Raw genomic sequence first — 23,083 nt, 5'->3', positions numbered from 1 at the left:
TCACACAGCTAGTGTCAAGTGTCTGAGGTCAGATTTGAACTCAGGTCCTCCTGAATCCAGGGCTGGTTCTTTATCCACTGTGCCACCTAGCTGCTCCCCAAGATCTTGATATCTTGACCAGAAGGCCTTTTGCATGGTGCCTGCTGTTGTGGAGAATTCCTGGACAGTGTCTGCTTGGATTATGCCAACAGATCCTGACGTCAGCTACAGTGGCTCTGATTGTATATCCAGTTGTCCCCTCCATCATTTCATGATACCCTGATTGCTACTTTAAATAATGTAAATAGGGAGCAGCTAGGTGGCACAGTAGATAAAGCATCGGTCCTGGATTCAGGAGAACCTGAATTCAAATCCAGCCTCAGACACTTGACACGTACTAGCTGTGTGACCCTGGGCAAGTCACTTAACCCTCATTGCCCCGCAAAAACAATCAGAGAATCTGAATTTATACTTTGGCTCTGTCACTTATGACCTCTAAAACGTTGGAGAAGTCACTTCATGTCTCTGGGCCTCAGTTTCCTCATTTGTAAAATGAGGGATTTGTACTAAATGTCCTTTATGGTTCCTTCAGCTTTAAATCTCTGATCCTAGTTGTGTGGAGAACTCTGCAGGTAGGCATTGGCAGTGGTATGATAGAAGGAGTGTTGCTCTTTTCTTTCTCAAAAGTACAGCTACTGGTTCACCTGATTCTTAGGTGTGTATAGAGCTGGGAGTAATTTTCCTCATAAAACCCTCCAACTTTTGCTTTCTTCCTATACTTCTGCTTTCCTCTTTAAGCATATTTTTTTCCATGACCATCATAGATATGATCAAAGGCCCATAGAACATGATAAAATTATACTTGTTCAGTAATAACACTAATATATGGTATGTCAGAGGTCTTGGTGCAGATTTTAGAGGCATTTAAATTTAGTAATCATAGAATAGTATCTGGAAACTTGTAGAAAGATGGGCTTTAAAATATAGAAATAGATGTATGAGCTGCATTGTGTTACAGTAGGAGTTTTAGCTAGGCTTACAATCCATTTCCAGAACTTGTTACAGGCTAGTTGTGTAACTTGGGGCGAATTATTTTCTTTCAAATGAGGGGCATGAACCTGTCACTTTCTTTTTTTTTGTTAGGCAACTGGGGTTAAGTGACTTGCCCAGGGTCACACAGCTAGTAAGTGTTAAGTGTCTGAGGCTAGATTTGAACTCAGGTCCTCCTGACTCCAGGGTCGGTGCTCTATCCACTGCGCCACCTAGCTGCCCCAGAATCTGTCACTTTCAAGCCCTAAAGTTCTATTGTTCTATTGGGGAGTGTGTCAAACTGTACTGGAGAGCAGACCTAGAGTTAAGATTTGTGTTTACATCTTTCAATGCAATAAAAGTTTTAATTAAAAATATAAAAAGCATTTTTAACTTGATGGATACAGCCCAGTTTTCTGACTCCTCCATTAAACAAATGAGCCAGTATCTACTGCTTATCTCAAGTTAGATGTTTAATCGTTTTCATTTTCCGTTGTAGGCATAATTCTCACCAGAGTTGGCTATTATACGATACCTTCTATGGATGACCTAGCCAAAATTACCAATGAAAAGGGAGAGTGTATTGTAACAGATTTCACCATAGGTCGAAAAGGTGAGTTTATTTGGCGAAAATATATGACTTTTTTTTTTTTGGGTAAGGCAATTGGGGTTAAGTGACTTGCCCAGGGTCACACAGCTAGTAAGCGTTGAGTGTCTGAGGCTGGATTTGAACTCAGGTCCTCCTGACTCCAAGGCTGGTGCTCTGTCCACTGTGCCACCTAGCTACCCAAAATGTATGACTTCTAGAAATGAGATGACGGTTCTTTCTCTCACATGAACAATTAATAAAGAGTTTGGAAGGCCTTGGGTTTTTGTTGTTGTTTTTTATTTTTAATGAGCCAGATCATGCTTAGATTGGTCTATCACTAGAGTGTTTGGTGTGACTATATTATAAGAAGGTATACTCAAGTCCTGGGATCGCTGAAATGAACTTTTGTAGTATTACTATAGAACTCTGGATATAGCAGGGCCTTTCTGATTATGAAATGGAAAACCAAAGTTATCCTTGCTTTGGGTCTTTTTGTGGGTCTGTGTGTTCTTTTTGGGACTGGTATCAAACAATAATAATTCTGTGCATGAGGTTTATTTCTCTTCCCCACATGTGAAAATATTGGGAAGATTAGGAAACATGAAATGAGGAAGGGAGAATCTAAAAATTGCCAAAGGTTGGGAAGATACTGTTAAAAACTTTAGGTTTGAGTAAAGCATTTGAAAAAGAGCTGCTGAAAAATAAATATTTTAGGTATCACCACCAAGGCTCCCAAAATTTTCATGGTTTTCTTTCTTTCTTTTTTTTTTTAATTAAATTTTATTTCAACTTAAAACAGGAGTTAAACAGTGAAAAGAGTGCTGGATCTGGAGCTAAACAGCCTGGCTTTGAATATGACTTGGCAATCTGTATGAATTTGGACAAATCACTTAAGCTCTCTAGGCCTGACTTTTATCATTGGAGATTTGACTGGGTGATTCCTAAGGTTCTCTTCTAGCTTTAAGTTCTCATAGTCTGTGAAGAATAAGAATATCCAAATGCCGTATTGTCACTGGTTAAGTAGAGGCAGCTGAGGCTATTAAGGGTGAATGGTGGTGGCAGCATCTTTGGCATAAGGGGAGGCTCTCAGACTCCACCTTGGATAGGATGATGGAGCTGAGTGGGTAGATGAGTGCATTGTGAAAATGAAAATGAACTTATAGCCCCACAGTGGACAAGAATCTAGCCACAGAAGGAAGACTTAAATAAATAATTAAAACACACCCATACAACTTCTGACATGGTATCTTAACATCCCTAATTTTGGTTGCAGTAGCGAAGATGTGCCATGACACTAAAGAGGGATTTTCTTGATGAAAATGTTATCCTTTTGTCAAAAAAGGAGAGAGCACAGGAAGCAGCTAGGTGGCGCAGTGGATAGAGCACTGTCCCTGGATTCAGGAGGACCTGAGTTCAAATTTGACCTCAGACACTTGATGTGTACTAGCTGTGTGACTTTGGGCAAGTCACTTAACCCTCATTCTGCCCCCCAATTAAATTTTTTTAAAAAGGAGAGAGCTTGGGGCAGCTAGGAGGCGCAATGGATAGAGCACCGGCCCTGAAGTCAGGAGTACCTGAGTTCAAATCCAGCCTCAGACACTTAACACTTACTAGCTGTGTGACCCTGGGCAAGTCACTTAACCCCAATTGCCTCACTAAAAAAACAAAAAAACAAAAAAAAAAAGGAGAGAACAGTTAAAAGAGGCAATTGTGAAAATGTTTCAACAGTATTGCATTTATATTGAGGAAATCACACTTTCCAGTTGAATTCAAATTAATTGATACTCTTCAAGTGGTTACAGAAAGAGAAATTTATATGGAAATAGAACATGCTTAATTAACTAAAACACCTGCAACAATCAGAACAAAGTGGTGAAGTTTAAAGAGGCTGCATGGTTCCATGGAAAAGAATGGGATTTATCTTGGAGCAAATGAGGCTTTGCCTAAGCTTTGAAGAAATGTTTGTACCCAGATTTTTTTTCTCTCTCTCTCTCTCCCCCCCCTCCTCACACACACTCACACTCACACAGACACACACACACAATTTAAGAAAGTGCAGAAAAGTTAAAGTTTAAATACTATAAGTCAATGACTTAATTGGCTCATCATGAGTGTTTTCATTTGGCCATCTGAAAGTACAGCAGCTCTCTATGATACTTTTTCTATCCAGGCTGAAAAGTTAGAGGTAGCAGCAATACTGAAGAATTGGGTTTTTCATGTTCTTTTGTTCCACTTTGAATAAGTTAGAATTGGGTCACCAAACAAGCACTAACAAAAATTTTAGAAGACTTTCCTAAAATAAGGATCTTTTAAAACTTTTTACTGATGTGGGATTGATGCATTGAACCACAATAGTTGAGAACTATAGAAAAGGAGATGGTTCTCTCGAGATTTCCACAACACATATTTTTGGTTAATACAAAGAAAGGTAAAAAATATGGAAAGCTGTGAAAAAGTTGCAGAACATAATAATAGGAAAACTGCCATGTTTTATACCACTATAACAGTGAATGGGATGGCTCAACTTCTGGGTCTTTCTGTGAATTGCAAATGATTCTTTCAGATTTGGTAGTCATTAAAACCATCTTTGTTGAAGTAGACAGGTTGAAAGGAATTACCAACTTTCAGAGACTGAAGGACCCAAATAAGTTACTTAATGACTGATCTCAGAAAGGGGACTTAATGATATCTGTAATTAATACCTCATAGCAAAGGAGATGGTATATAATCCACAGTGAGGGACCTAATACCCTAATGATTTTAAGAAAGCATTGCAGTTGGAGTTCATAGAGATTTATTTCTGTGTATCTGTTGGGTTTTTTCTATATTCCTACTCTCTTGTCTAAAATTTAAAACATAAGTAAAAAATGTGTGACATTTGAACATTATTTCCTTGGTTTGGTTTTGTTTCATTTTATTTTTGCATGTGGTGCAAGAATATAATACAACTAGCATCTAATCAAATTATGTTGTAACTTACTGAACTCTCCTTTTTTATTTGTTGAAAATCCTTCTAGGAATTTATCATTTGTTTTCATCCAGCTAACAACCATAATTTAAAAAACACTGCAAAAAATAAATGAGAGTACCTACTTAGTATTGATAAAAATGTAAATCCTTGGTGAACCATCAAAACTGAATTGATTATGTGAGTAAAACTTCTATAGTTGTGGTGCAGAGGATGGGTTTTTAACTGTTGGCTTTGATTTCTAGGTTATGGCTCTATCTATTTTGAAGGGGTGGTGAATTTAACTAACCTCAACTTGGATGAAATTGTACATATTCGTAGAAAAGAAGTCATTGTCTATCTGGATGATGAGCTGAAGCCTCCTGTAGGAGAAGGGCTAAATAGGTAATGAAAGCATCCTTTTCAACTTTTCAAGGGAATGGTAGGAAGATTTTCTATATGTGATATTCAACAAATATTTATGAAGTATCCCTTTTAGTATTCCCTTTTCCCAGTGTTAGAGATAAAGATACATACAACATAGAGATCTCCAGGAACGTGCATTCTAGTGAAGGGGAAAGGCATATATGGAAATAACTGTCTAAGGGAGATTGCAAAGTAAAACATAGAGGTCAAGGGCTAGCACTTGGAGAGGTCAGTTTTTTAATATAAGTTGAAGAATAAAGGTTAGAGAAATCTTCATGGGAGAGGTAGCATCTGAATTAAACCTTGGAAAAAAGGATGGAATTGGAGAGGCAAGCGAGTGGCTTATTCAAGATATGACATGACATGGGCAGAATTGAGAATGGAATAAAGAAAGCAGTCCACTTTTGGTGAAATGTAAGATAATTACCTTCCCATTTCCTTTCAGATATTTGAGAATGTGCATGTGTGTTTTCATTTTTAAATTTCCTTTTTTTATTACAAGTTTAACAAACATGAACATTCCTGTATACCAAAGCCAGGGGAAAAAATATTGTAAATGAAACTATGAATCTCTATTAAAGTATATAGTAAATTTAACATGATAATACCAGGACTGCCTGTTTGTATCTGTCTTCTTCTAAATATCCTTCTGATCGCATGTTTTTAAAATCTTAATTTTTTTTTTGCATCATTATCTTTGCTCACCCATTCCACTTTCCACTCTCCACCCCCAACTCCACCTCTCTACAAAATAAAAGCCATCCTTGTAAAATAAATAAGTATCATCAATGAATCAGCAGCCATTGACTAAGTATCTATTATATGCCAAACTCTGTTAGGTGTTGAGAATTCAAAGACAAAAAGTGTTTGCATGATAAGGGAGTTAGCTAGCACAAAAGCATGCAAGATAGTGTGTTGTGAGGGAGAAACAGCTAATTTGGCTGGACTATAAAGTATGGAGTCAGAAATAATGTATAATGGAGCTAGAAAGGTTGCAAAGGACTTTAAAAACCTCAGAATTTTGTATTTTGTCCTAGTGGCAATAGGAAAAATGCAGCACTTGTTGAAGGAGGGATATTATAGTCCAATCTGTGCTTGAAGAAAAGCATTTGGCAGCTGTATGAAGGATGTATTAGAGAAGGCAGAGACTCAGTCAGGAAAACCAATTTGAGCCATTGAAATAGTCCAAAACAAATGCTGAAAACTAAAATAAATAAATAAATATTTTTTTAAAAAGAAAAGAAATAGTCCAGATTAGTGGTGATGTGGGCATATGAATTAAGGTAGTGGCTATGAGAATATTGAGAAGTGGATGCAAGCGACACAGATATGTGAGATGAAGAATTAAGGAGTCAGATACTAGACTTTACTTTTTGATCCTTCCCATCTAGTCCTGGAACACATAGTTTAGACATTTACTCAATTTTTATGAAGCATTTATTAATCACCACCACATACACAACATTGTATTTGATGCTATGGGATGGGCAGAATACATGGTACCTGCCTTAAGGAGTTTTTGGTATAGCCAGACACATGTGGGAAAGAGAAAAATTTAAAAGCAGTGTGTGATTAACTCCTTTTTGGTTTGTGTATAGGTTTTGTTTAGCTTCAAGAGCCAAAATATGAAGCACTTAAACTTGACTTTGTGTTTAACAGGCGAGCTGAAGTTACCTTGGATGGAGTTTGGCCAACTGACAAAACCTCGCGTTGTTTAATAAAGAGTCCTGAACGACTAGCTGATATCAACTATGAGGGCAGGTTAGAAGCTGTTTCAAGAAAACAGGGTGCCCAGTTCAAGGAGTACCGGCCAGAAACTGGTTCTTGGGTATTTAAGGTACTGCTTATCTAGTTTTTTCTGGCCTTTTATTAATTGGATCATGATCTTAGACTTTTCAGAGTTTGAAGGGCCTTTGGAAGCATTTGATTTCATTTTCAGTTGTCATTTTAATGTTCCTGGGTGCCAACTAAAAACTCTACATGGAAACTCAAGCCTCTTGCCTCTCCACAGTTAATTCTCTGTAGATGTGGGGAACAATTGGGTAGTGCCAACTTGAGGATCTTCTTTCTGCTCAGCTATCTGAGCCAATGAAAAACATCCATGTTTTACAAAACTATAGAGGTTCCATTGCATATGAAGACATGTCATTGTCTTAGCTCATCCAGGCAAGAACATTTGTAAAAATGAGGATGACCTCATCCAAAGTTGTTTTATGAGTAGTACATTTAAACCACAGCTATATAACTAAGATCTAGTAGAGATTTGATCACATTGAAGTATTCAAAGGATACTGAAAACCATGTTGGAAAAGGATCAGTTGAAGAAGCTGGGGATGTTTAGTTAAGAGAAGTCTTCAAGGGGCAGCTAGGTGGCACGGTGGATAGAGCACCGGCCCTGGATTCAGGAGGACCTGAGTTCAAATATGGCCTCAGACACTTGACATTTACTAGCTGTGTGACTCTGGGCAAGTCACTTAACCCCCATTGCCCCACCAAAAAAAAAAGAGAAGGCTTCAGACAAATCTTTTGGAGGGAACAATTGATGACTTCGGTTCCTTAAGGATTGTTGTGTAGAAGGAATAGACTTGCTCTAACTGGCACTCCAAAACAGAACCTAAAAGGAAAACGAAACAAGAATATAAGAAGAGTGATTAAAAAAAAGAAATTATCTATATTTACCCATCTTGGTGTGAGCTAGGCACTGGGGTTGCAGAGACAGAAATGACAACAGTCTGTCTTCATGAATTTTACATTTTACTGAGGGGAGGCAAACTGTATGCAAATTCAGAAAAAGTGTGTGTGTGTGTGTGTGTGTGTGTGTGTGAGAGAGAGAGAGAGAGAGAGAGAGAGAGAGAGAGAGAGAGAGAGAGAGAGAGAGAGAGAGAGAGAGACACAGGCGCGATTGGGGTTAAGTGACTTGCCCAGGGTCACACAGCTAGTAAGTGTCAAGCGTCTGAGGCCGGATTTGAACTCAGATTCTCCTGACTCTAGGGCCGGTGCTAATAAATGTTTATATTCAAAGTAAATTCCAAGTAACTGGTGGGCTAAGGGAGTAGTAAGTACTTTTAAGTTGCATGAATCAGGAAGTCCTAAGCGTAGGGGTTGACACTTGAAATTGGCCTTGAATGGACCTAAGGATTCCAATGAAAGAGCGTTCTAGGCAAGAAGGAGGGATTGTGCCAAAGATGGAGACGGCTTGGCTAGACCATGACAAGAATGCAAAGAACCAGTGTGAAATCATTTAGAAAAGATAATTTGAAGCTAGATACCAAATAATAAAGTCCGTATCTTGTCTTGGAGACAGTTAAGAGCCACTAGAGCTTTGGTGCTTTGTTTTGAGGAAAGTACTTTTAAAAACACTGTGTATATGAGTTATAACTAGGACCAATCAGCAGGAGTTTTAAGGAAGCAAATGTTGGTTCAGTAAGGCGACTCCTGGACAATGCTGTGGGGCTGGTGGGTTATCAGACATCTGGGTTTTCTGGGCACAGTTTTATAGGCCTTGGGTACACTGAGTTCTTCTCTTTTTTTAGGTCTCACACTTCTCAAAGTATGGCCTACAGGACTCTGATGAGGAGGAGGAGGAGCATCAATCTAAAGCAGAAGCAAAAAAGTTGAAAACTGCCGCCGTGCCCCCTGTAGGGCAGCCAGTACCACTACAAATGGCTCTCAATGGCAAACCTGCTCTTCCATCCCAGGTAGAAACTGGACAGTGAATTTGAACAGAACCGGTGAAATGGAAGTTGAGCAAAAGCCAGTCGGCTAATGCAAACCTGTTGTGTGACCACTTGGAGACCGAAGAGTCCAGAAGTGTTGGGAATCAAGTTGAGACAAATGGACGGGGGACAGGGAAGGTGGTAGAGTGGATATCTATCCCCTTGAGGGATTTGGAGGATCTTTTGGTAAACTGAAATTTTCCTCTGTGTCCCTGCAAACAGTCAGTTCTTCCTCTTGAATAGAGAATTATTGAATTCTGTGTTTGTCCTTATACATAAGACATAGATATTATCTGCCAAGGCCCATGCAGAACAGATTCAATCAACATTTCTGAATATGTACAACATACTTCTTGCTCTTCACACCTCTATTATTTGAAAAATGTAATTTGCCTTGGGCAAAGGTCTTTAAATACAGTTTTTTCAAGTTGTTTGCCAATTCCTCAAGCAAACGTGTATATTTGTATTTTAAGAAGGTGCATTCTATTTTTATGGAAAAACAAAATGTAATTTTTGACAGTTTACTTAGGGACAGAGGAATTATCTGGTTTTGGAAGAAGCTGGGAAGAGTGGGAGGTTAGAGGGGACATGCTGTATTATTTTAATTCCCTGAGAGTTGTTGCTTTTGTTTTGTATCACAATGGTCTTTAGCCATTTTTAGACCAGGATAGAGTGTAGGCCCTCTTTCTGTAGAACAAGAAGCAAAATTTTTATACTTTAAATTCCTGGTATATCTTGGAATAACAAGAATATAGCTTTTGTCTGGGTGATGTTTGAACAAAATTTAAATAATATTATTCTTTGTGGGTGGGGGGTGAAAGTGGGAAGTCTTAATAAAAGTTTTCTCCTTTTAAGTGTCCCTACTGTTCAGCTGATGAGAGCTGGTTCTTTGGACCTGTTACATGCCAAATAATTTGGTTACTGTTAATTATGTGCAGTTTTTATGGTTTTTAAAAATATTTCTTTAGGAAATATTTTATGCATTTCCTACACAGCTTTATGTGTGTGTAGTAGGTAAAATAGAGGCATGTTGTAATTCTACTTGATGTGCTCTCTTTGCAGTATCCTTCCCCACAAAGACTTTCTGGTTATTTCAGTGTAGTGTAAGTGGAGTAATAAGGGTTAGGAGAGTGGGATGTCCCAGAATCACTTTGCTTGAGGTCAAGTGCTTATGTGCATGTCCATGTGCATTTTGTCATAAACACCTGTTTCCCCTTCCTGTTGTCCAAAGTGGTTTTTGTCTTTTGGAACACATTTCTTAAGGGGGGAGTGTTGGTGGGGTGGTGTTGGGGGTGGGGGTGTTAAATCACTACACTGTTAATAGAGACTACTCCAGCCTCTATGGAAAAGAAGCACTTTCTCTATGGACAGATAGGAGAAACTAGTAAAACTTTGTGCCAGTGAATTCTCTTGGTTGTCACCCAGCTCTTTTAAGGGTGAAATCATGAAACAAACAGGTTAACTGAGTTTTCCTTGACTAGCGTTACGAAACCTTAGCAGGAACATGAGCTTCTGAGAAGGGACTGTTCCAGGAAGAGGAGTAGGTAAATGGCTGTTAATGAACTTCTCTAGTTTCTTCTGCACCTGTGCTTTCTGACTGCTGCTTTTTATGTCTTTGGCTTTGTGTTCAGATGTAGTTCAGAGATGAAGACAAAAGACAGAAAGTACCTGTCACTGAAGACTATTTGTAGTTACTAATCAGGAAGGACCCCAAATTTGCTTTATTAGGATGAATTTCTTTCTTCCCCTTCCCTAGCCACCTCAGTGACCTGAGTGCTGTGAGCACAGGGTTATTCTCCACTGCTTGCATTTATAAGTAGCCCTTTCCAGTCTTAGGTATCAGTCACTTGGGCATATATGGAGCTTATCTCTCCTGGATTGGGGTTCCCCTACATCTTCTCCCTCCTCTATAATTCCTCTGTTTGGTTTGTCTCTCTCTGGACCTGTAAAGACCCAGGAGAATCTGAGCAGTTAAAAGACAGCTTTCTTCCTTCACTAGTTAGAGAGAATTCCTCTGAAGCTAGTAGGTACCTTAGTAGTCCTATAGTGGAACTAAGACATTTGTTTTTGTTTTTTTTTGTTTTTTTTTTTACGGGGCAATGGGGATTAAGTGACTTGCCCAGGGTCACACAGCTAGCAAGTATCAAGTGTCTGGGGCCGGATTTGAACACAGGTACTCCTGAATCCAGGGCCAGTGCTTTATCCACTACGCCACCTAGCTGCCCCGAACTAAGACATTTGTAGAAAGGTATTCATTATGATTTTAGGCTTTTTCTCAGACTTAGTAACTCTCATAGACACAGGAAAAAAAAAAGGCTTTTGACCTCAACCTTGCGTTAGACACATGATTAGAACTTATGTGGTCTGGTTTTATTTCTTCAAAGTAGGCTAGTTGAATTGCTCAGAAACTAACATTTTTCACACAAAACTTTGTTTTTTAAGTTAAAAAATACAGGGCTGGTGAAAAATAACTTGAATTTTTTTTCTTTTTTGGCCTATTTTTGATTTGAAATAGCAACTGTCCAACTGCCTTCATCTTTTGGAAAACTTTTTCTAGAAGTAAAAGCACACAGCTGTAACAGTTTACCTCCACACCCCACCCCCACCCCTCTTCCTTCTTTGCTTTGGATATGGTAACAGTTTTATAAAATTTTTGATGTACTTTAAGGTCTGTATTTCATGTCTTGCCAACGTTGAATGTATAGAGAAAACAAGCTCACAGGAAGAGTAGAAAGGTTTAAGATCGTCTAATGCTGCAGTTCTTAATCTGGGAGACTGGCTCGATTGCTCAGGGTCTGTGAACTTTGATGAGAAAAAACCTGCATATCTTAATTTATACTAACTTCTTGCTGAAATTTATCATTTTTTTCCATTATGAATGTTAGGCAATAAAACATTTCAAGAAGGGATCCATTGACACACACAAAAAGTTAAGAACCCCATATCTAGGGGCAACTAGGTGGTACACTGGATAGAGCACCAGCCCTGGAGTCAGGAGTACCTGAGTTCAAATCCGGCCTCAGACACTTTACATTTACTAGCTGTGTGTCCCTGGGCAAGTCACTTAACCCCAATTGCCTCACTTTAAAAATAAAAAAAGAACCCCGTATCTAGTCTAACTCACTCATTTTGCAGATTAAAAAATTAAAGCACAAAGCATCACATAAGCTGGTGAACAACAGAGCTAAGATTTGGTCCCACATCTGGACTCCAAATCAAGTGCTTTTTCCATTAACAATAGAGTACTTGAAACTTTATGCTGGAATTAGGTATGTTTGGATATCTTTATAATACTAATACTCTAGAAAAATCATAGGCTCAGCTTTAAAATAAAAGGAAAACAAAATATTTTCTGATCTAGACTAGTGTGTGGTAAGAGTCCAATTTTGCCATTTTCCCCAGCACCATTGTCACTAATAGTCTCTTAAACCAAAAATGTGATTTCTTAGAATCTGTTAATTTAAACCATCCGTACTTTGGGGTTATGTATTCAACTTCTTTCTTTTTGTTTTTTTAAAATAAAGCAGGTACAGCTGTATATATTTCACTTAAGGACTGAGCAACTGTATCATTCGAAGCTTCTCTTTTGAGAATATTTCATTCCTTAAAAAATCTCAAATGGTGAGGAGGGTGGTATAAAAACTGGTCCTTCAGTTGTCCTTTACTGTTCTTCCTTTTCATGGCTTCTCAAATTAAACACAGGACTAAATTCTCCTGGTTTATATTCTTGGTTAATTACTGGCTGTTTGGACAGTTGAGAGACATAAGTCTTTTTCTAAGTTGAGGACAAATGTTTAGTTTAAGAAAAATTTACCTATCAGAAACTCCAGTATTAAATTATATGTGTTTTAGATATTGTGCCTCCTCACACATTATTTATTAAATAAGTTAAAGTAGATGATCTTGCAACTCAATCTATGATCCTATAGCTATGAGGAATAGAACTATAAATTTTCAAGGTTTTCTAACAAGTTTTAGAGCATTCAGATAATTAGACATCATTGTATTTTTCATTCATTTCCTCCATACTGGTAAGAGTTATTTAGACTCGGGCTACAGATGGAAAGTAGACAGTTATCTAGTCCAATCTCCTTTACAGAGGGATCCAAGATCACACATGTGATTTGTCTGTGATAGTAAGTGGTAAACAGCAGTACCAAAACTTGCCCAGAAGATCCAGCATACTTGGGTAGTACATTAGTCTACTTTCTGTTACCTCTCGCTGGAATTTCTGTTCCAACCTGCATAAATTACTCAGATGTTGCATATCTCTTTTGTCCCCCTGAAATATGAGATTACACATCCTTTTAGTGTAATAGTAAAAACTTCAGGGTGATAATATTTACTATGCCCATTTAGGCCTATCTTAAATTACAGGAGGCCAAGAGAACAAGATTACGTTTTATCTATTGAAATCATGAAAATTTCTTTTGCTATTCATTTATGTGTAATGTCACTTATTTGGGGCTTAACATGAATGATGGCTACTCATAAAAGAACAATCAAAAACTCTGAAGATAAAATTCAGGAAATTTGCTACAGTGAAATGAGAAATAATTGGTAGTTTATTGCTGTGGGAAATGTCTGTTAATGGGTTGATTGGTTTATTAGCATAATATAAAGTCAGGTCCCAGTTTATGGGATGGATTTGAGGAATGTGTGCCAAGTCAGTGATAAATGTACCTTTTATTTTGTGAATGTTTTATCGTTCTACAATGTAAACTGTTGTTCATGTTTATCACTAAATTTCTTAATAAAAATACAAAAAATTTCCTATCGTCTTGATGTTTTTAAACACAACAGGACCATTCCCAGGGTTAGTAGTATTTCTTGTTTCTCCTTTGAAGAAGTAGTAGTAGTGCTTACCATGGAGCTTCATGGTTTTGGTCTACTGACAAATTTTAGATATCTAACCATTTTGAGTTAAGAACTTGCTTCTCTGCCTAACACAATATATGGTAAATGTAACCGTTAGGGTTGTTAAGTTTATGCTTCCTCTTCTAACTCAGTTATATTAATGACTTATGGACTGTGAGAATGTAAAGGTACCATAAGAAGACTATGGCAAAAATTGCTCATTTAGGAAGGCATGTACCCAGATGCCAAAGGTGCTCTAATAACTCGTCTGTTGCAATTTAGGAGCAGTGTGTTGTTGCCCTGGGCAGTGGCATAAGTTTATGCTCTGGGTTCCCATATAAGAGCTCCTCCTAGTTTTTCTTGGGCTTAGATTCCAGTGAGTACTTGGGAAGGTACTATCAGTATGGTTGGGGCCCCTTGTTGAGGCCTATGTTGTGGTGGACTGAATAAACAGTCTTTGAAATCTTGAAACTTTGAACCTATGCAGCATCATTTAATATCATTTCTCCATCTTTCTAATGTCTACAGAGCCAAAGCCCAGAGGTGGAACAGCTAGGGAGGGTTGTGGAGCTGGACAGCGATATGGTAGATATCACCCAGGAGCCAGTTTTGGATTCCATAGTAGAAGAAATCATCCCTGAAGAACAAGAACCTGTATCTGCTTCAACACACATTGCATCTTCACTGGGTATTAACCCACATGTCTTACAGGTGAATTTCTTACCCACTTTAAAAGTGTGATGGAAAGGTGGTGTGACTTTCCCTTTAGCTACACTTAGTCCACTTTCTGTTTTGATGTATTAGAATACCAACAGCATGTATAATTCTGTAGGTGAGGCAGAATGTGGTCTATTAAGTATTAAATTTTTTCACCTCTGTTGAGGATTTGATAAAGAATCAAAGGACTGCTTTCCTGTGAACGTGTTAATGTAGACACAGGTGAAAGGGACTTAAAAGGTCATCTAGTCCAAGCCCTCATTTTACAGATGAGGAAACAAGGTCTCAAAGATAGAAAGGAATTTGTTCAAGGTCCTGTAGCAGGTTAGTGGCAAAACCAGCATTTTCCCCCTCCCCCCCAGTTAACTGATTAGTCCAAGGTTCTCAATCTTTCATTACCCTGCATGTTACTGCACTTCCAGTGAAGACCAAAGGTATCATATATAATTGATTTCCTGTTGATTGTATCAACTAAGTCATGAGAAATTTATGGTAGAGTGTGAGAGTGTGTGTGTGTGTGTGTGTGTGTGTGTGTGTGTGTGTGTGTGTGTGTGTGTGTGTGTTTTAATAGGTTTGGAGAAAAAACTAGAGTAGTTATTCATGCTGTATCTAATATATATTATTGCTTTAATGACTATGAGAGACTCTAAGGAAATAAACTCACTCTCTGGTATTACTCTTTTAGATCATGAAAGCATCTTTGCTTGCTGAGGAAGAAGATGGAGATTGGGTCCTTGATCAACGCATTGGCAAGCTTCCTTCCAAAGTAGACTCTTCTCAAGAAGTCTGTTCTCCCAGACTTCCCATTTCATCAGCACACCCACAAAAGTCTCGAACGTTAGGTATGGTGAGAGGAAATAATAAAATAAGTTAGTGGATAATAATTTCCTAAAACCCTGAGAACACAAGGATTTGCTTCAGATAGAACTTTGACTATGCCTCCCTCAAAGATGGAGCAGATAATCCTTTTTATTTTTTCCAATTTTTCTGTACTTATGAATTATCTTATTTGTCCACTTACAGCGTTAAGTATTCCATCCTTTTTCCTACCTCCAGTAACATACATAGAGTGGAAAGTGATTTTTTCTTCCTTTAATTTCCTAATATCTTACATGTTGTAACCATATTCTATTTTGTACTCTTCATGTTTGAGTACAGGTATTACTTTCCCTACTAGACTTTAAGGACCTTAGAGGCAGGAATCATATTTTCTTCATCTTTGTGTCTTTAGCACTGTGCATTGAACTTGCTAGGTACAGACAGGTGTGTGTGTGTGTGTGTGTGTGTGTGTGTGTGTGTGTGTGTGTGTGTGTGTGTGTGTGTGTGTGTGTGTGTTTTGTTTGGGGGGGCGGGGCAGTGAAGGTTAAGTGACTTGCCCAAGGTCACACAGCTAGTGTCAAGTGTCTGAGGCAGAATTTAAACTCAGGTACTCCTGACTCCAGGGCCAGTGCTCTAGCCACTGTGCCACCTAGCTGTCCCCAGACAGATGTCTTTTTGAAATAATGTGATTTAAGATATTCCATAAAGGGTCATTTTCTAATTCTGAATATCTTGTTACTTATTAACTTCATCAGAAAACGTTTGATTTAAAACTGCATCAATACAATATCCTTGTGTGAGAAACGCATACAAAATACCAGGTCTTTATGTGTAAGTGAAAATGTATTTGTTCTTTGCCCACTTTTGAGGCTGATAATAAAATGTAAAACAGCTCCCGCCAATGCGGTTTTTTTGTTTTGTTTTTTTGCCGGGCAAGGAGGGTTAAGTGACTTGCCCAGGGTCACACAGCTAGTAAGTGTCAAATATCTGAGGTCAGGTTTGAACTCAGGTCTTCCCAAATCCAGAGCCAGTGCTTTATCCACTGTGCCACCTAGCTGCCCCCAGTGCTGTTCTTGAATAACAATATTATAACCAGATTCCCATGCTTTGTGACAAAACCCCATGGTAATGTTACTTGGCTAAATGTCTGAGATGTAGAGGAGATGATTGGTATTTATTCACACTAATACTTGAATTCCAGTCAAATTAACATCCCTGAATGTCAGTCTGCTTCCGATTATTGCTTTTATGGAAACTAGCTATCCCCTTGATGTCATTTATCCTAACCTTGTGTTTTTGTGGGATCAGTTAATGGTAATAAGCAAAACATACCTATAGAGAATGTTGTCAGTTATCCCTTATTAAACCTATACTTCGACTGAGTAGTTATATTTTTGGTTTCCATGTATTGATTCTTTAGTGTAAGGTAATTTGGTAGAAATTAAATTTTATCCCACTCCAGCACCCAAAAAATAATTTGTATTAAAGATTTAATTTAGTGAGTTTTGATCTAATGTCATTGTGGGCTCCATTTTTTTTTTAAGGCATATTAGACTAACTGGGCTTTCTTTCTCTTAATATTTTTTCCATTCCCTCAGTTGGCGGTTTACTACAGTCAAAGTTTACAAGTGGAGCTTTTCTCTCGCCAAGTGCCTCTGTGTCAGAATGTCGAAATCCCAGAGCTTCATCTTTAACAAGTGCCCCTTCTACATCTCCTTGGTCAGTCCCTCCACCACTGGCCCCTGTGTTTGCAGTGCCCACCCCCGCGCCTGAGGTCCAATTAAAAACTGTGGGTGCTCGAAGACAGACGGGTCTTGTTCCTTTGGAAAAATCTGTCACCTGTGGCAAAGGAAAGCTGTTGATGGATATGGCACTCTTCATGGGACGTTCATTCCGGGTTGGATGGGGCCCCAACTGGACCTTCGTCAATAGTGGTGATCAATTGAGTGGATGCCAGGAACCTGGAGATCATCAAAACAATGAATCTATGGAATATGGATTCCTGCCTAACCCAATAACTGTCAAATCGTGAGCAATGTTTCTCAATTCATTCAGCATACTTTTTTTTTTTTGAGAGATAGAGAAGGCAGTTGAGAAGACTATGGACAAGATCATGGTTCTGGTCTTTGTTTACTGACTAGTTTGGCCTAGTTGCAGTTCTTCAAGACTTTTAGGCAGTAGACAGTGCTAGAATGATTCATAAGGAGATCAGATATCTTCTACCCTTGAATCATTACTTTTATATAGGACTTAACTTGAGCACCATGTAAGTGTCTGTTGTGTCTTATTTAACAGTTACACTAGGCAGTGTGATATATACTAAAGAGAGAGAATTTGGGGAAGTCTTTTTTCTTTTTTTTTTTTTTTTTTTGCGGGGCAGTGAGGGTTAAGTGACTTGCCCAGGTTCACACAGCTTATAAGTGTCAAGTGTCTGAGGCCGGATTTGAACTCAGGTCCTCCTGAATCCAGGGCCCGTGCTTTATACACTGTGCCACCTAGCTGGCCCTGGGAGAAGTCATTTTTAACCACTGCAGGCCTTGGTTTCATTTTCTGTAAGATGAAGTGGTTGGACTAAACCCCTGAAACCCCTTCCATCTCTAATAACCCCCGTAGCTTTCAGGCTTCTAACTGAACCATGGCTATATTGAGTCCATTTTTGTGTCTGTTAACAAGTTGTTGACTTTTTCTAATGTCAGATACATAATTGTCATTATTGATCTCATAGTACCTATAACTGTCATGTACTAGTATTGATAGAAGTTTAATGTCCAGAGCAAGAGAATTGATATGCTCTGAACTAGTGAAAAGCCACCAAGCTTATGTTCAGTTCTGAGTACCACGCTTTATAACATTCAGTTACATGACCCCATATCGAGTCACAATCCACAGTTTAAGAAGCTTTGAGCTAGATGACATTTGGACTTGCTAATGGCGCTTAAGATTCTGATTCTACCTAGTTGTTCAACTTTCTAAGCTTAGACATCTGACTACTAGACCTACTTGATGTCCCATAATATCTTTTTTTTTGGTTGGGGCAATGAAGGTCAAGTGACTTACCCAAGGTCACATAGCTAGTAAGTGTCAAGTGTCTGAGGCTGGATTTGAACTCAGGCCTTCCTGAATCCAGAGCCGGTGCTTTATCTACTATGCCACCTAGCTGCCCCTGTCCCATAATATCTTTTTTGTTTTTTTAAGTGAGGCAATTGGGGTTAAGTGATTTGCCCAGGGTCACACAGCTAGTAAGTGTTAAGTGTCTGAGGCTGGATTTGAACTCAGGTACTCCTGACTCCAGGGCCAGTGCTTTAACCACTGAACCAACTAGCTTTCTTCCCCTGATGCCCCCCCCCCAATCATAATATCTTTCTCATTCTTCTTTTTTTGGGGGGGGGGGAGTGAAGCAATTAGGGTTAAGTGACTTGCCCAGGGTCACACAACTAGTAAGTGTTAAGTGTCTGAGGCTGGATTTGAACTCAGGTACTCCTGGCTCCAGGGCTGGTGCTCTGTCCACTGTGCCACCTAGCTGCCCCCATAATATCTTAATAGAACCTTTCCAGCTTTGGAATGAGACAATCAGTGTGAAATGTTAATTGGACCAATGTTTGTGACTACTATAAACTATATTTTACTTCTGAGAGCAGCCAAAGCATAAGTATGATTTAGTTCTAAGAAAATGGGCATAATGATTCCCCTCCCCGCCACTGTATTATAATTAAGTTTTATGCTACTGGATCATAATGTTCTAAATCACTTTAAATTGTAGATTGTATGGTATAATATCCCTTAATCTTAAATGCACCACTGCCTTTATTATACATAAATACTTGTTCCATATTCCCATACTGACCTATTTTTTACTTTTTAGCCTAACAGAGTCCCCGTTCAAAGTTCATGTGGAAAAACTGAGCTTGAGACAAAGGAGGATGGATAGAGATTTACAGTTATACCAGACTCCCTTGGAGATCAAGCTTAAGCATAGCACTGTCCATGTAGATGAGCTGTGTCCTCTTGTCGTTCCCAATCCTGGAGTAGCTGTCATTCATGACTATGCAGACTGGGTGAAAGAGGTATCAGGAGACTTAGCAGAATCAGAAGGTGAGTTTTCATTCTGGCTGCCCTAACCCAGTTGGTGTCAGAACATGGGAAATAGAATGTGAAGACCTAAAAGGAAAAGTTTTCTTACTCTAATAATTTTTTAAAAAATAATAAACATTTTTATTTATAGTTCCAATTTTTATCCCTCCTTGCCTCCTTTCCTTCTTCCCTCCCTGAGGCGGTAAGCAGTCATATATGGGTTATACTTGTATGATTATGTAAAACAAAGTAATTTTTGGTGAAATGAGTAGATTCAGATACAGGTTATAGGAAAGACCCAGAAAGGTCTTGTCCAAGGTCACATATCTCATAATTGATTCATGAGATTTAGAGCTGTTGTTATTTTATAGAACACTTAACTTATAGAACCCTTATGCTTAACCTAATGTGTTTGTGTCCTTCCTAAAGTCATATAAGTTATTAGTTAGCAAGCTTTTGTTAATGCTACAAGGACCAAGTGACACCAAAAAAATTCTAATTTTACTTTGAATCAAATTATCATCTTGCTATTTTTCTTTGCTTTATGATAAAACAAATGCACTTCTTCAATTGACCCAGCTTGTTCTTTCAAGGTATTATTAAATTCAGTTCTTTCCAGTGTCTAGCACCTGCTACATAACATGCCAGGCACTTTGGTGGGCTCTAGGAATAGAATAGAATGCAAATTATGAAACAGCCTCAGGAAGGCTTTTATTCTTTTGTTGGAGAAAATGTATATAGAAAAATTATGCAGTGTATATAAGGTAGGCTTGATGGAGAAAGTGTCTCTTGAGTGTCATGTTAAAGGAGGACAAGGATTCTGGTGGGATGAGGAAGTACATTCTGGTCCACACAGGTGAGAAATGGAGTATTTGCAAGGAACAAGCTTATTTGACTGGACTCTGAAATACAGGGTGAGGAGTAATGTATAGTAAGGCTAGAAAGATAGTTTGGGTCTGAATTATGAAGGGCTTTAAAAGAAGTTTTACTTAAAAACGAATTTTACATTTTATCCTAGTAGAAATAGGAGCCATCTGGTATTTGTCGAGGAGGGGAAGAAAGAAAATCATTTAAACCATTGGAATAGTCCAGGAGAGAGGTAATGAGGGCATAAACTAAGGTGGTTCTGTTTAAGTAGAGAGAAAGGGGTTATATGCAAGAGATCTTTTGGAAGTAGAGATGGTTCTAAGATCTGGTAACTGATAGGTTGTGTGCAGTGAGTGGTATGTAGCTCTTTGAGTCATCTACATAGAAATCATAGTTAAACCTAGTGAGGGTGGGGAGCTGATATGGTCACCATATGAGAATGTACAGAGAGAATAGGGGCTAGAGAGAACTTTGGAAAACACCCACAATTGTTATGATATGGATGATTATGTAGTAAAGAAGCCTATGAAAGGGCAAATGGGTGGTAGTTGTTTTCATAGGAATTTGAACCTGGTTACTCTAACGCACAGTCTGGTGTTCTAACAAAAACCTAGCTCTTATACCTTTGTCTTATAAGGTGGTGTAAAAAAGCTAGACTACAGTTTTAGAAATCTGGTGCCCCCTCCCCACCTCTCTCTCGCTTCTGTTCCCCCTGGAATAGTAGCTTTCCAGTGAAGCACCCATCCATAGGATATTTAAATTAGAAGGACCTGAGAAGTAAAATAGTATAATCTCTTGCTTCACACAGTATTGTACTTTATATAGTACCACTAACAAGTGGTCATCTGAATCAAGAATGCTTTTAGTGATGTGGGGTCATTAGGTTGTGAAGCATTAGGCTGGCTTTTAATTCCTTCCCTTTGCCATTTTTGATAGTATATCTATTTAAAGGCTGAGCTCAAGTGCAATTTTCTTTGACGCTGGTAGATCTCTTCCTTTCCTGTACTACCGTAACACCCATTGTCTTTCTATTATGCCATTTGGCACTCGATTATGTTATTTCTTGTATTGCCTTAATTATTTTTGGCACAGTTCTAGGAATATAGTTTACATTTCTTCACATTGCGTACAAGTGTTATGGGTAATGATTTGTATAGTACTTTTCAAAACATCTTCACATTATTATTATTATTTTTTTAAGTGAGGCAGCTGGGGTTAAGTGACTTGCCCAGGGTCACACAGCTAGTAAGTGTTAAGTGTCTAAGGCCGGATTTGAACTCAGGTACTCCTGAGTCCAGGGCTGGTGCTCTATCCACTGAGCCATCTAGCTGCCCCCATCTTCACATTATTTTTGATTGACTTAGAGTGTGGTTCCTGTACTGATAGATTTTATCTTCTAAATTTAGAAACTGAATTTAAGATCTGTTTTGTATGAGCCCTTTTGTTCAGTAATGGGGAAAGTCTGAGGGATAAATAGACTCCCTACCTTCAGTGAGGACATTTGACCTAAGTGAAAAAAATGATCATTGAAAGTAAAATCTGCATTGACCTTTATAAAATTCAGGGCTTGGAGTAGAAAATATTATCTTCCAGCTGGACAGAAGCAGGAAAGATTTTAAAAGTAGGAACATGTGAATGTAGATACTACCACCACACACATTATCTTTTCAGATTTCTTGAATTGGGAGAAGTCGTAGGGATCAGCATGAAATGTACTGTAAAGATAATTAGAGCATATAAAAAAATATAAAGTATAGACCCTATAAGAATACCGTTGGGACATGCAGTGCTTATAGCATAGGATTCTGATTTAAAAACAAAGTAATCTGAAGTTATAAATAGTTTCTTTTTAGCAGGAACTTAGGTGTTTAGGTGGAAGCAACCACAGAACTGGTTAGTCTCTGCCCTGGCTTTTTTAGGCAAGCCAGCCCTGCTTGCCCCTTTGCTTCTTGCCAGGCCTAGGACACATTTCTACACTTAAGCTTTTGCTGCCTTTCCATTAGCTGTAGTAAAGCACTGGAGCCTGACATGGACACTGTGTGAAGCCATCTGGGGTCACCTGAAGGAACTAGAGGACCAGCTAGATGAGCCCAGTGAGTATATACAGAGCCTGGAGCGCCGCAGGGCTTTTTCCCGTTGGCTGTCACAGACAGCAGCTGATCGCATTGAGGAGGAAGTAGCCCTGGCCCGACAAGACAATCCCGTGGAGGCAGTCTTCAGCTACCTCACAGGCAAGAGGATCAGTGAGGCCTGCCGCCTGGCCCAGCAGACAGGTAAGAGACCTGGAGTCTAGCTCAGCAGTTAAGGTTTCTATCATTTATCTTGACACATATTTACATAGTATCCTATATGTTCTCTAATTGTTTCTTTTTTTTTCTTTCTTTTTTTTTTTTTTTGTATAAGGTATTTTATTTTTTCCGTTACATGTAAAGATAGTTCTCAACTTTTGTTTATACAAGCTTTACAATTTCAGATTTTTCTCCCTCCCTCCCCTCCCTCCCCCCTCCCCTAGACAGCAGGTAATCTGATATAGGTTATATCTATATATCTCTATACATATACATATACATATATATATATATATATATATATATATATATACACATAATAACATTAATCCTATTTCTGCATTAATCCTGTTACAAGAGAAAAAATCAGAGCAATGATGGAAAACCTCAAAATAGAAAAAAAAACAACAGCATCAAAAACAAGAAATAGTATGGTTCATTTAGCATCTATACTCCACAGTTCTTTTTTTTTTTCTTTTTTCTTGGATTTGGAGATCCTCTTCCATCACGAGTTCCCTGGAACTCTTCTGTACCATTGCATTGGTGAGAAGAATATAGTCCATCACAGTAGGTCAACACTCAATGTTGATGATACTGTGTACAATGTTCTTCTGGTTCTGCTCATCTCACTCATCATTAGCTCATGTAAGACCCTCCAGGTTTCTCCAAACTCCTCCTGCTCATCATTTCTTACAGCACAATAGTATTCCATTGTATTCATATACCACAACTTGTCCAGCCATTCCCCAATTGATGGGCACCCCCTCAACTTCCAATT

General features: G+C 38.5%; 1 protein-coding gene across 2 annotated transcripts in view; it reads left to right on the top strand.

Moving 5' to 3' along the window:
- Positions 1-23,083, top strand: part of NUP98 (nucleoporin 98 and 96 precursor) — a 98,675-nt gene that overhangs the window by 56,915 nt on the left and 18,677 nt on the right. For both annotated transcript variants that reach the window (XM_043992441.1, XM_043992440.1), the window contains exons 17-25: positions 1,508-1,621; positions 4,811-4,949; positions 6,630-6,807; positions 8,504-8,668; positions 14,072-14,254; positions 14,946-15,102; positions 16,678-17,107; positions 18,942-19,171; positions 22,021-22,290. In XM_043992441.1, the coding sequence (XP_043848376.1) occupies positions 1,508-1,621; positions 4,811-4,949; positions 6,630-6,807; positions 8,504-8,668; positions 14,072-14,254; positions 14,946-15,102; positions 16,678-17,107; positions 18,942-19,171; positions 22,021-22,290 (1,866 nt within the window). The remainder of the gene's footprint in view (positions 1-1,507; positions 1,622-4,810; positions 4,950-6,629; positions 6,808-8,503; positions 8,669-14,071; positions 14,255-14,945; positions 15,103-16,677; positions 17,108-18,941; positions 19,172-22,020; positions 22,291-23,083) is intronic.

This window comes from Dromiciops gliroides, chromosome 3 (assembly GCF_019393635.1).
Source record: "Dromiciops gliroides isolate mDroGli1 chromosome 3, mDroGli1.pri, whole genome shotgun sequence".
Classification (NCBI taxonomy): domain Eukaryota; kingdom Metazoa; phylum Chordata; class Mammalia; order Microbiotheria; family Microbiotheriidae; genus Dromiciops; species Dromiciops gliroides.
Note: the sequence above shows the minus strand (reverse complement) of the source record. Positions and strands in the feature narration are given on the sequence as shown.